This window comes from Paramormyrops kingsleyae, chromosome 10 (genome assembly GCF_048594095.1).
Source record: "Paramormyrops kingsleyae isolate MSU_618 chromosome 10, PKINGS_0.4, whole genome shotgun sequence".
In the NCBI taxonomy this organism is placed as follows: domain Eukaryota; kingdom Metazoa; phylum Chordata; class Actinopteri; order Osteoglossiformes; family Mormyridae; genus Paramormyrops; species Paramormyrops kingsleyae.
The window spans coordinates 34,045,333-34,058,947 of NC_132806.1; the positions used below are offsets into that span (position 1 = coordinate 34,045,333).

Below are 13,615 nucleotides of genomic sequence, written 5' to 3' on the forward strand. Positions count from 1 at the left end.
TGGTTTTTTGCCTTTTATTGTCATTAGCCAAAGTGTGAGTTTCACTCCTGCATTTTTTCAATAGTCTCCTCCTTGTATTTGCCCTTTTCCTTGCCCTCCTGTCGTGATTTCGCTTTGCGCTCCAGGATCTTCTTGCGATCCTTGTCGAGCTTTAGCCGGGTGATCACGACCTGCGAGGAAGACACGGGAGACTGAGGAACATTCCCCACACTTACAGAAACAGGATTAAAATAAAACAATTGTTAGCCCTTTACGCTTATATGCATGGCTGACGTGGACTACCTAAAGGCACCAACATAACAGGATTACATTACCCTAAAGTAATGTAAAGACTGCAAAGGGGTGAGGTCTTGTGTTCCTTTCAGGTGCTGGTCTCTGGGATCCCACCTCGTTTTCCTTATTGGCTACTGGTGTTCCTGTCTTTTGGTGTCACTGGCTGAGGTCTGAGGCCCTGCAGCCAATGAGTGCCCTCCAGGTACTACATAAGCCGGTTGAAGCTGCACTTCAGGGCCTTTGGCCATTTTGGGGTGTTAGCAGACCACCGGTTCTGTGTGAGTGTTCTCTGTTAGCCTATGAGTTATGGGATGTTCATGTGTTTGCTGTAGCTGTGGGTCACTCAAACACTGATTCACCCTTTCTTTGGTCTTATCTTTGCCAGAGAAACCTTGCAGGGAAAAGAGGCCATTTTACTTACGGCTTTTTTTCTCCTGTTTTTCTTTGAGTTGCAGGTTTGTACATTTTGATTTGTGTGTTAGGTAACCAATGGAACCAATTTTTGTTCCAATGTAGGGTTTTGTTTGTTGCGTTAGCCTCTGCTCTACCTGAAGGTATTTATGCTTTCTGTGAAACCTGACCCAGACAGTCTCATGGTCCTCCATCCAGTGTAAATTTTGCTCCCCCTTACTCTAAGCCAGCTTGGGGACATAACGGTGTGAATCAACACTGCATTTCAGCCCATAGAAGACCTACCACACATTTCATTCACAAACTACTCAAACTATCCCAGGTTAAAAATCAAGTTTGGGAACAAAAAGCCGGAAATGCCACCATTCCTTCCCATGCGGCTTGAAGGCAGCTCAGGATCAGCATGACACTTCAGATGTCACAGCTATCCTATATGAAAGAGACTAAGACAGAGCATTCAGACACAGGGATGCATTTACCTTGCTGGGGTGGATGCCGACGTGCACAGTGGTGCCATTAGCCTTCTCACGCTGCACACGCTCGATGTAGATGACGTACTTCTTCCTGTAGACTTGGACAACCTTGCCAATTTGCTGGCCTTTGTAGTGTCCTCGTACAACCTGCAAAAATATAAATGTGTCCAAATATAAGATATAGCAATTTCTGGTAACTGAACTGAACCCAGAAACTGCAATTTTCCAAAATCAGACCATTTGAATATACAGTACTTCAGTTAAACTGTTCTGTGCAGGTAGAGGCAGGAGGGCACCAGGAATTGGACCGTGACCTAGGAGGACACAAGGTCCTACATAATATGGCTGTAATTTCCACAGACCATATGACCTAAAATGATTCACCATCAAGTTTCCAACTCCCCAAAATAGCAATTATAAAGGGAGTGGAAAAAAGAAACAAACAAGAAAGCAAAGTGTCTATCTAATGTGACCCTGCTTTTAAACCATGAAAACTTATTTTCAGTTACGGCAACAAAAAAAAAAATTGTTTCCCTTTACTCAGATCTGAGCCTCCCTGCAGAGTAACTGGATTAACAAAAACATCACTGTTCAACTGTGAAAAAACATATACAAATTTATGGTTTCTCAGTAATGATACCTTCATTGCGGTTAAATTACATTCAGCTCTATCAAAAGCTCAACATTCTTCCATTGTCTCCACCAGACTGGTTCAGTCACTGTCCTGAAACAGCCTCTTCATGCCTGGAAGGAAAGCGAAGGTGAGCAGTGGCGAGACGTCCGGCTTTCCTACCTGGACCTCGTCATCCTTACGGATGGGCATGGAACGCACATTATACTTCTGTCGCAGTTCCTTGGAAAGAGGGGAGGACATGATCTTTCTGCGGATGTGAGAGGGGGCATTGAAGTGCCTCTTGCGGTTCTTGCGACGTGACGACGACACAAATGGATTGAGCTTCATGATGGCTGTAAATAGAACATAGACACCAGTAGATAAACAGTTCAGCTCAGGCACCCTGCATGCTTCTGTTTGCGTGTTAGCACATTACTGACCATCACTATATTCAAATGTATGGGTACCGATATGCAGCAACACCTTCAATAACAGCAGTCCACCAAAATCCAAATTTGCAAAATTACCACAAGCGTTTCACAAGTCGTCACTTGTAAGGACAGATATCAACTAACCACGTAATTAAGTTTAAATCTCGTAGTCACTTGCTTGCAATTAGGGGTGGCACTGTCCAATGCAGGTCATCTCACAATTACAACGAAAACCGTAATCTAAACCAAAAAACTTTAGACAACTGGAAAAAATAACTTGAGACTAAATCATATGTGCGATTTTATATTATAATTTAAAAACATGGACTGCACGCTCCTGAAATGCCCGTCACCTTTTATTTGAAAATGATCGCTACCGCTCACTAACGCAACACTAAAACACAGGCGTTTTAAAACATACGCTTCTTGGTATTGTAATAAACAGTACAACAATAATTGCTTATATGGAGTACATTGTTATCCTCGACATGGACAAACAAGTTAAGTTAAAATCTAAAGTCCTCGTTTAGAGCAAGTATGCTACTGCCGTACAGGCCAAGAGGTTTGCCGGGGTGATTCGCTGCTTAATCTCGGACGTGGAACACAAATATCAACTCGTACATCATTGAAAAATACATCTGAGTGGAATTTTAGGGGCTGTTCAGTAACATTATGTGCTCAGGACACGGATGATTGTGGATATTTTTGTACTTATTAAGCACCAAGGATCCTTACCCTCTCGATCACTCCACTATGGCCGCCGGAAAAGAGAGATTCGATTTACTTCCGCTCACATTAGTGCCGCCGTGATCTCGCGAGAAATCCTGACGCGCTCCGGGATTTCAGTGACGCTGCGAGAGGGAAGCCCGTGCGGCGCCGACAGGCCTGTAGTCTGTATTGCACGTTATACTTTTAGTTCCGAATTATCTATTGTATGTGTATCTGTGTCTGGTAATTTTTGGTTTACTCTTTGTGCTGATACACTCAAGATTTAGCAAGCATTTGTATCCATAGCGACATACAATTGAGAAAGCAGGGCCAGCCACTGGAACACTTAGGGTTAAGGGCCCAACCGTGAAATCAGTCTGCCGACCGCGGGGATAGAACTTGTAACCTTGCAATCACAGATGCAGAGTCCTAACCCAGGGAACCACACACTGCCCCGTGACATTACATATGAAGTTTTAGTTTAAGAAAAAAATTCAATGCTTTACGTGAAATGTGTGTGGAAAATACAATTTTCTTTGGTCACTGTTTATTGTGTTGTTTTAACAGTACAAACAATGAACTTATATGCAGTTATTACTTTTTCGTAAACCTTTTAATCAAGTAGGTTTTTCAAAACAAACAGACTAATGCTCCATTTAATTATAAATATTTAAAGTACAGTCTTGTACTAAAAACATGATAGAATTCCGTGAGATTAAAATCTCAGTAAGCAGGTCTTCATTGAATTCCTTTGTGATAATAACTCAAGTAGTTAACATAATATTTAGAAAGTAGAATGACAGCGACATTCCTGGCTGTTTCACTTTTAGTGGCAAAGCCCAGGGTGCATGAAGTGGTACCGATACCAAAGTCCAGGAATGAAGGAAGTTTTGCATGGGTAGGGCCGCCGCGGTCTCGCAGAAGCCGTCACCGACTGATCCAAGCTTGTGTTTCTCGGTGGTCCAGTCCAAAGTCTGGTACTGATCATTTGAAACTGTCCCCAGTGTATGTGTGTGAGATTCTGCTACTCTGAACTATAGCATGCTGTCTGGTATGTAGCCAATCTGAGGGTTGAGATATCTGACAAATAGTCCAAATAATCATTGCCTTGTCTGAAAGTTAATGAAAGATCACGAGGATTACTGTTTACAATACAATATATTGCTAGTGAGTGAATGAATTGATTTAAGTCCCTCCAATGATGGGAGATAAAGGTAAATTTGATGGAGAAAGAATCGCTTTAAATTAAGAGAGTCGAGGGAAACTAGTCGTGTTTCAGTCATCTGCCTTAAAGTGATTATTTGATCTCAGAAAAAAGCATGTAAATAAACACGGGATAAAGAAGGTTCACCAGAAAAGGGAGTCTTACACAGGGGGGACAGAGCTACTCCTGACCAGACAAAATAAATCAGTATAAAAAATAATGAAATTTAACCTCCAGTGGCTCCGTTCATTAGGCTTGCATACTGAGTGGAGTGAGTGGTGTGGTCTCATAACTCCATTTGGAACAATCAGAACCCGTAAGGTTCAAAATATATTTCCATTTACTGAGAATAAAGAGCTGACTTGTACTGAATAGCTTTTGAGGAACGTCTGCGCGATTCAAGTACAAAATATGGTGTGGCAGCTTGTATAGAAATCACTTGGTGCTTGATGAGTCTTTCTTCTGAAGTTTAAAAGTAGGGAACATAAAAACAAGCCATATCAAAGATTTCCATGGTTCCTGGGCAGGTGCGCTTTTAGAGTACTGAGTCAACAGTGTATCAAACGCGAATGGCGGGGTGAAAAGAGCGGCAGAGATATAAACCTGACACGGATTAAGGAAATAAAACAACATACAGTTTTCTCTCAAAGGGCGTTTCCTGGATCATGTTTGCCTCGTTGAAGCGTGATTGTTTGTACTTTGACATGGTTTAAAATTTCATTGAAAGACTGACAAAAGGGAAACTTAACAGTGATACAAAGAACATAGTCTATGACAACGGCGAGTAGGGAAATTAATAAAAAGCGCTAATTTGTAGGCCAACTAATTTCATTTAAATAAAATATAATGAAATGTCCAATTGAATTTTATCTACTAGTTTTGTATCGATGTGGTATTTGGCTCCTCAGAAATATGTCAGTTTTAAAAATGTCAAAAATATCAGTGTTAAAATTACGTTAATCACGTAACGTGTTTTTATTCAGTCACTGAAGGAAAACTTCAACAGACGTCCATCACAGCGAGCTCTTGATTACTTAAAACTGGGACACACTATATATATGTAGCCGAGGATAGAAGTTTCAATGCAGTTTACTGGCGGGACGGCAGAGATGCGCAGAGTTCCGAAGTCTGCTTGTCACAGCCCACGTGCTCGGTGGGATTAGCCAGGCGTAATTGTAATTCCCCATCTATTTATCGGAGTTGTGTTTAGGATTTTTTTCACTCCAGCAACGCAGAGTGTGCAGTTCTTATTCTCAGTTAATTCAGTCTTAAATGTAAACCTGCGATTAACGTTCACATAGAGGAGAAAAGCCTTGTGAGCATAATTAGCAGCTGTAATTTTTGTTATTTCTTCGCAGAGGTCAACAAAACAGGATTATATCATATATTTTTATCATGGTTAGTGTTTGCATACACAGGGTAAGTTCATTTATGCATTTATATGTTCATATGTTTTCACATTGTTTTAGTTAGCTTTGTCATGTTTGTGACTTTCTGTTATTACATTTCCCAGACACGTCATTCTACCCTGCAGTAATTAAATTAATATAATAAAATTATGCAAATAAAGTAGTGTGGATTTCTTAAAGAACTGGGTGTCATTCTCACCTATTCTAGGTGTTTTTTGCATTACTGATTTATACCATGGCTGTCCTCGAGGCTCAGACAGAGTCCAGAGGTGGGCGAAAGGACGCGAAGCGCGCGCGGCGGAGACACGGCCGGATAAAAGACAAAATTGCGTCTTCCCTGTTACAAAATATCACCAGCCAAAAGAGTTCGCCCGATCCCATCATGGCAGGTGTGGATGGTGGCTTGAGGTCGCCGATTTGGGAAGAGGACTTCGAGAAGAGCATTGAAGAGATGGTTGCACAAGTGAGAAATAACTCGGCACTGTCTAAGAACAAGTGCGTGGTGGACCGACAGCTGTGGATGTCCAACACTCGAAGCCTTTCACCCTGGTCTTACAGGTTCTGCTGCTTTTATTTTTGCTGACATCGCGCGTGCAAAATTAGATTTACGCTGATTGAGAAACATTCTCAATTAAATTGCTATTTAGGCTAGCATTTATACACAATTAATCTACAAGCCGTTGGTCAATCCTTGTGTACAGACTACTTGTTTTTTCAGTTGATTTTATGATGATGATATTATTATTTTTATTATTATTAATATTTTTATTACTACTACTACTACCCAATAAAACTTGACACTTACCGAACTGCCAGTTCGTTTCATGTGAAGTTTTGACTCATTATTTTGTAATGAACTATTTGGTGGTATTAACATACTGTCTTTGCATTTCACGTACGAAATAGAATCAACCACGACGAGAACCGCATTCCAGTGGATATACCAGAAGCCAAATGCTCTTGCGCCGGCTGCATCAACCCTTTCACAATGCAAGAGGACCGCACCATGACCAGCGTCCTGATCTATACAAAGATCCCGGTGCGCCGGCGACTGTGTGACCGGCTCTCCGTGAAGCACCGGAAGAAAAAGAAATGCCTTTCGCAGTACAAGACTGTTGTGGAAAGCATCGCTGTAGGTTGCACTTGTATAGTGTGACAGGAAGTGAAATGGAGCTAAACTTAATGAGTAACTGAGAGAGCCCATTGTATCGATATAGGCAAGTTTCAAAACTCCAAAACTTTTTGTAAAACTTAAATAGCCGACATGATGCATTACTACCGTTTGATATATCGTGTTATATCTTTCAAAACCGAGACAAGAACATTGCAATACTATAATTTCAAAAAGAACTTAGAAGAAATTCAAAATAAATTCAGTGTTTATTCAAGTTTTTAGTCTTTTTAATACAACCGCCTCCACCGTTTATGACATATAATTCCTATGACTCTTTTTCAAATTGTAACTTTTCATTCATTGTATTAAAGTTTATTATGGTATGCTTGTCTGCATTTTTCTCACAGTTAATTGCTCATTTTATGATTGACTATACGAGTTTAAGGACAATATTTAACTATTAAAGGTATCCGGTAAATATTTTAATTACCATATATGAATTATATGACTGCTTGTTTTATTACTTCAGCTTCCATATAATAAAAACTGATGAATCCATTTCGAAACTTCGAAAAGTGACCAGCATGGTGAGGAAGTGAATTTTCCTCATGACGAATCTATTGAAAGGTGAAGTACTCAGGTCTTATACTTAATAGGCCTGATTAGGAAGTAAACATCTAATCGTTTTTTGGGACATATCTCTGAGCAATCTGTAAAAATCAATTTTTGTACGATGAAAACACTAAATTATTAATAAATTCCGCGTTCATTCCAAATATCAAGGTAGACGCTTTTTACTCTAAAACATTGTTTTCGGTGCAAAATAAATCATTGTACAGCAATGCAAAGTATATTGTTGAAATTTTTTAATTTACCTACAATTAAGATAATTTTCAAGTTACCGCAAGACAATCAAAGGAAGGCAACTGCAGGTTGTCAACAGGATCGTCTATAAACAAGCTACCGCACGTCACAATTCTGGGGGGTGTTCCATAAAGCAGGACTGCTTAGTTAGCTGGCTTAAGCTAGAAGTTATGATTGTCCAATAGGAATGCTCCTTACCTACACTCTTATTGGACAATCTTGACTTCTTGCTTAAGTAAACCCAGCTAACTGAGAAATATGAATTGCTTTGTGGAACCCCCACCCCCGCTGTGGATATCTGTCCACTAAACGAAAACTGGGGATATCTAAAATGTGCCTTCAGTTATCTCGTTTCAGGACTCCCCCCGCCCACCTTCCCCGTTTGGCAAAATTCGCGGGGGTCCCGGGCTTTGGTAGGACTCAGAAACAATGTATTAATGTTAATTATGTATGTTGCAGTGTGCTGTCCTGGCCTGCTCCATTTGAATGATATTAAAGCGGATATATACTGTATATACACTTACATCCATCTCACAGTGACCTCTCCAGTTCCGCGAAATGGGGGTCGACCTGAAACAGGTCCCAGGTAGCACAAGTTAAAAGGCAAGGGGAACACCATGGGTGCCGTCATTCATGGCAGGGCACGCACACACACACATACACACACACCCACAAAGAGACACACACACACCCACAAAGACACACACACACGCATACAAAGAGACACACACAAAGATACACACACACCCACAAAGACACACACACACACACATACAAAGACACACACACACCCACAGACACACGCACACACACACACAAAGACACATGCACACACACACACACACACACAAAGACACACGCACACACACCCACAAAGACACACACACACATACAAAGACACACACACACCCACAAAGACACATGCACACACACACACACAAAGACACACGCACACACACCCACAAAGACACACGCGCACACACCCACAAAGACACACGCACACACACACACACACACATTGTGTTGTCAAAAATGTTGCAAGAGCCATGAGCTGTGTGCTGAATTTGTGAAGCTCCAGGCAAACTGAGAATGTGCTACAGTCCGCCTTGTCAGCGGGGGGGCTTGTAGTCGGATGTTCCGGGCAGGGAGGAGGACCCTATTCTGAGTAATACAATGGCCGTGATCACTCTCTTGTTCGTGGGGTGCTGCTCCAGGCATATGTGCGGAAAGACAGCAGTGCGTTGAGGTAAACAAGCCCAAGTGAATATGCTAAGCACATCCCACACAGTAAGTCACAGCACAGATAACACACACACACACACACACACACACAGACAGGCACACACACACACACACAGACAGGCATACACACACACACACACACACACAGGTTTGTAATCCCAACATGACGACCTTACCTCTTCCCAGCCCTAAGCTTATCCATAAGTAACCAAACAAAACATGAGACTTTTGGAATTTTTAGTTTTTTTTATTACATTCACAAATCTTTGTGGGGACCTGAAAAATGGTCCTCACAACGTCCAAAAACAGGTTTCCATCACGTTCTGGGGTACATTTGGTCCCCACAATTTAATATAAACATAATCCACACACACACACTGACACACACACAGGTCAGAACATGAGACCGTGGTTACTTTGCAGGGTATGCTGCATAGTCATTCTCGTCTATGTCTCGATGACGAAGTAGACACATTTTGTGTTTGTAAGGGCACCTAGACTTATAATACCAGTCAGTTAACACGTAATGTTCATGCAGACACCTGTAAATACAGACACACACGTAGGGGACCTCACAGTACAGAGACTATCTAAACCTGTAAATTACTTAACAATAGAGCCCTCAGCTAATAAACAAGCAAACAAATACATGTTTGTTTGTTTTTTAAGACCTATCACTTGAGATAGACGAATAATTTTAGCGTCTTTGAAGTCCCTACTAGGCCTACCTAATTTTTGGGGGCTGCTATTTATGTGGGTGGACAAAAACAGATGTGACATTTATCTGGCTATACGTAAGCGCAAAATTTATTTTCTCGTATGTAAAATATTAAATAGATTTCTGGCCTACGTGGGACAAACGCTACATACTGGCTGAGTATCGCATGAGCCGCCGCGCTACTGAGCTTATCGGGCGGTTGACGGCTGGGTTCAGGACTTCCCCGGATCGACCCACGGAATTTACGGGGCGGAAATACTGCGCAGAAATACTTGACCATCATTTCCTCTTGCGGCTGAAGCAGAGCTTGTCGACTCGAGAATATTTGCACTAAATAAGATTTACATAAACATACATAAAATAACACGTGCTAGGCCCTCCCTGTTATTCTTAATAAGGTAACTGGTTATATAAACATCAGCAGCACATTATTTTTCTTATTGGTTCATTAAATTAGTGTGCAACCAAACAACTTGTATTAAGCATAAGGGAGGGATGAGGGACTTTCCACTGCTAAATACGTGTGTGGTTTAATACATGGAATACACGCCTATGCAAATTAGAGGTAATGTATCAACACGGATACGCCAGTGAACAGAAAATACGAAGCGATGTGGCGCCGAGCGAGACAGCATTGGCGCTACCGGCGTGTTCAGCCAGCGCTGCTGCCGCATTCATCAACTGCAAAGGCTCCCGCTTCAAAATCGGTGAGCGATTTATAATCTTGTCGCTGTAGGGGGAAGATCACGCTGATAAATTAAATAGTTATAAGACTGAAGATTAGATGAGTCATATTTGAAATATAATCAGCCATAAAATATGCCGACAAATACATATGCCGGCACGCCTTTACAGTACAGTATAGGCCTATTGAATAATTAGTGTATCGTTATATCGATGATGAAAGTGTACAGAATGTATTTCCGGGCTGAAGTTGAACTCGTCAAATTATCTAGGACCTTGGACTATTTTAAATTTACGTGTCTGTTCTTTGTATTTTGTGGGTATAACTTGTTTATCGGAAATAATTGGAGTACAGTACATTTCTATTACAATTGGTTCTGGAGATATAATGACATTGTTTCAATATACAATTATATATAGCCTAATCACCATACAATGTAGGCTATATGGTATAATTATACTTTAATACAGAGTCATATTAAAACAGCCCACTTTAATGAGCACGGTATTTACATTATTTTTTGACAAGTGATAACCTGATTTTCTCTAACTGCGTAAACGTGTATGGTGGCGTAATATGGAATACCATAGCTCTGTGTCATTTGTCTTTACATCAGTGTTTATTGTACTCTAAACTTTTCTGCCAGTGTCACCTATTTGTACTATATATATTTAAATATGTATATTTATATCTGCAAAACTGTTTCTGCTGCTTCTGCCATGACCATTTCTGTCCCGTGACCCATTGACGGCTTCCGCTTAAATTAGCGTATGCATGAAAATCCCACTGACTCGAACTTCAATCATTAACTAAAACAGGAGATGTTGGCTGTGTGGACAGACCTCTTTTTGCCTTCCAGCCCCCAAAACAGCTGCTCTTTGATGTATCAAAAGGAGCAGATGTTCCGCATAGTTTGGGACATAACAATATCTTTAATATCATACCCCCCTCCCCCCTCACCAGGAGCAGCAGGCAGCCAAATGAAAGGTATTTTCATTCACTGTACTCTCTTAGGGAATAAAGTATAATGTAGCCTGTATTTTGCCTCAGCCTGCATCTGTGTATGTATGTGTGTTCATGACATGATACTAGATCACAAGGCTGATGTGTTTAGTTAAATTTGAGGAGAAATTTGGCATGTACTGATAATATAATTGAAGAAATGAGATGCAAATATGTAAACAAAAAAGTCAACTTTATATATTATGGCTGTAGCTTGTTTTCCGTCATTTTCAATTTGCTGTTTTCATCGGTACAGTGCTGCTTGGGTACAGCTGTCTCTGACACATAGAAATTCTCCCAGAATAACACAGAGTTTATTTTTTAAATGTCTGCAGGAAAAGAGCAAACTCCAGATACGTCTTCTGAAAACAGCGATAGGGTGGCAGTGTGAGCCGTTGGCCTTGAGAACTGGATTCCAAGGCTTGTGGATGTGGCTCAACCTGTGGGATTCAGTTCTTAAGCCCAGATGCTCTGAAAATGCAGCAGGTGCTGAGGCTCCGAGCAGCAGCACAGTCCGTAAAGGTCCATCCATGTTGGGATAGTGGTGTGTGCAGTAAGACATTAATCCCTGAACTGGGCCTTTTGTAAGAAAATATATGAGTATTTATTGGTTAAGATAAACAAGATGTTTAGATTTTGGGTTTTAAGTATTTCATAGTGTGTTACCGTGATTATCTAAAACATAGGTTTTAAACAGTCATACTGCATTTTTCTTTAGTTCCATCACAAATGAAACTATACAGGCAGAATCCCAGCAGAAGAAAGTTCAGGAAATGTGCAGTGATAGCCACTTGCTATTTCGTCAGAAATGCCTTTCGGTCTTTTAATATTTATTGGAAAGTATGTCCTCAAGCCTCTTTGGATACTGTTTGTTCAAACTAATAATAAATTATAAAGCTGAATTAAATAGAATGCTGCCAAAACTACTACCAGACAATAGTAGTATCAAAGGTATGATTAAGAAATTATTAGGCTTTTGTTAAATTCCTTTGTTTGACTGATAATGGTTTCGAACAATAATTTGGGATGTTGGTTAAGAGACAGCTTATGAAAATGATTCGTAGGTACGTGCAACAGTAATAAATTTGGTAAATTCGCTATGAAAAAGAAATTCATTCAAAAGCAAAATTGTGTTTCCCTCTAGTGGATTCAAAAATATACTGCACGCATCTCGTCTGTATTACCTATAACATACATATGGGGAACTTAAAGTTTTGGTATAAATCTAAATTTAATCCCTCAAAAATGTAATACGGTTTTTCTGCATTAAGTACATTAACAGAAAATGTACATGTCGCAAAGGATTAAAAACTGATCATAAAGGTTGTTGTGTCTGAACCTTCATCACACTTCGAAGTGATCATCACACTATCTTTGAGGAAGATATTATGCACGTCTCTTTAAAATGCGCTTCTGTATACATAAGCAATATTATAAGTTGTTTTTTTTGTCACAAAGTGCAACTGAATACCTGCGTGTCAGAGACATCTTAATATTTTTTTACATTTTTAAAAGCAATGTCTGAAAAACATACACTATTGCGCTAGGCCTACGTACGTGGCACAATAGTATTTAAATGTGTATTTTGGCTAAACACGCAAGTATGACTATAACAAGGACTGCATTTTGTCGAAGTATATGGGCTTTAATTTGCCACCAGGAAGGTAATATGCCGAAATTGGGAAATTGGCAAATCTTTGGGATTGAGGTCTCACCGCTGGGACGGCTGCGGCAAAACAGTGTCACCTATTCCCTGATCTTCCAGCCACCTGTTGGTGAAACGCGCCCTGTGGACTGGAGCGCTTTCCTGGGGGGCCTCGTGTCCGAGTAGGTAAGGAAAGGCGAATGACGGGAAGCAAAGACCGGCAACATGCCGCAGTATCGTTTGCTTTGGCTATAATAAAGCTGAAATGTGGTGTGCCACATCCTTTTAATGTGGCACGAGAGAGCTTCGAGGTTGCATTCATATAGTGACTGCATACGTGGCAATGTCCATGTTAACATTGCCCAAGCTGTTTTCTTACTTAAACTACGTAATTTGCATGTGCAGTCGTTTTTGCATTTGTCTTTGACCCTGGATTAAGAGACTGGGCGATGTCACCTTTCGCTTAAAACTAAATGCGTGTAAAATTACTTCGTATATAACATACTATAATGAATGCATTTTTTCCCCTTAATGTACAAAAATATTTAAAAGATGTTCTTATGTTTCAGCGTTATACCATCCAGTTGAAAGGTTTGAGGTCACTGCAATTATCTGTATTTCTATACCAAAACCGTACAGCATTCGCTTTTTTATGTTTTGGAGCACCTCCTGTTGTCATTTTTCCTAAATTACCGACTGAAATATTTGGAACACAACAGCTGAAGCCAAGTTCATACGCGTAGTTTTTGTTTCATTGCCGTCTGTCAGAGCAGAATATCAGAAGCAAACCCAAGGCTAGACACGTTCTACTGGGTGAATCAGC

General features: G+C 40.5%; 3 protein-coding genes across 7 annotated transcripts in view; 2 read left to right on the plus strand and 1 right to left on the minus strand.

Annotated features, from left to right (window-relative positions):
- Positions 1 to 3,042, minus strand: rpl26 (ribosomal protein L26). Of its 2 annotated transcripts, none has more exons than XM_023844681.2 (4): positions 2,937 to 3,042; positions 1,951 to 2,123; positions 1,164 to 1,304; positions 1 to 170 (listed from the first exon to the last, which is right to left on the minus strand). In XM_023844681.2, the coding sequence occupies exons 2-4, from the start codon at positions 2,116 to 2,118 to the stop codon at positions 42 to 44; spliced, it is 438 nt and encodes a 145-aa protein (XP_023700449.1). In that variant the 5' UTR covers positions 2,119 to 2,123; positions 2,937 to 3,042; the 3' UTR covers positions 1 to 41. The 2 variants fall into 2 exon arrangements, with proteins under 2 accessions (XP_023700449.1, XP_023700451.1); XM_023844683.2 differs by having other exon boundaries at positions 2,917 to 2,986.
- LOC111860718 (interleukin-17B) lies at positions 3,041 to 7,019 on the plus strand. 4 transcript variants are annotated; one of them, XM_023844678.2, is made up of 5 exons: positions 3,072 to 3,133; positions 3,740 to 3,807; positions 5,472 to 5,532; positions 5,731 to 6,080; positions 6,429 to 7,019. In XM_023844678.2, exons 2-5 carry the CDS (start codon positions 3,758 to 3,760, stop codon positions 6,676 to 6,678), a joined length of 711 nt encoding a protein of 236 aa, XP_023700446.2. In that variant the 5' UTR covers positions 3,072 to 3,133; positions 3,740 to 3,757; the 3' UTR covers positions 6,679 to 7,019. The 4 variants fall into 4 exon arrangements, with proteins under 4 accessions (XP_023700448.1, XP_023700447.1, XP_072573851.1 ...); XM_023844680.2 differs by lacking the exon at positions 3,740 to 3,807 and having other exon boundaries at positions 3,041 to 3,091; XM_023844679.2 differs by lacking the exon at positions 3,740 to 3,807 and having other exon boundaries at positions 3,061 to 3,133.
- Positions 7,020 to 12,928: 5,909 nt separating this feature from the next.
- ppp2r2ba (protein phosphatase 2, regulatory subunit B, beta a) overlaps positions 12,929 to 13,615 on the plus strand; it is a 70,320-nt gene continuing 69,633 nt past the window's right edge. The window contains exon 1 of the mRNA XM_023844655.2: positions 12,929 to 12,978. The gene's annotated coding sequence lies outside the window, so the exon portion shown is untranslated. The remainder of the gene's footprint in view (positions 12,979 to 13,615) is intronic.

Excerpts from the sequence above, each read along its gene's own strand:
- LOC111860718 (XM_023844678.2), top strand. The coding sequence starts at position 3,758 with ATGAAGTGGTACCGATACCAAAGTCCAGGAATGAAGGAAGTTTTGCAT. Across the intron at positions 5,533-5,730 it reads TTAGTGTTTGCATACACAGG|GTGTTTTTTGCATTACTGAT; the intron begins GTAAGTTCATTT and ends CACCTATTCTAG. Across the intron at positions 6,081-6,428 it reads CTTTCACCCTGGTCTTACAG|AATCAACCACGACGAGAACC; the intron begins GTTCTGCTGCTT and ends CGTACGAAATAG.
- rpl26 (XM_023844681.2), bottom strand. The coding sequence starts at position 2,118 with ATGAAGCTCAATCCATTTGTGTCGTCGTCACGTCGCAAGAACCGCAAG. Across the intron at positions 1,305-1,950 it reads GTAAGGATGACGAGGTCCAG|GTTGTACGAGGACACTACAA; the intron begins GTAGGAAAGCCG and ends ATATTTTTGCAG. Across the intron at positions 171-1,163 it reads TCGGCATCCACCCCAGCAAG|GTCGTGATCACCCGGCTAAA; the intron begins GTAAATGCATCC and ends TCTTCCTCGCAG.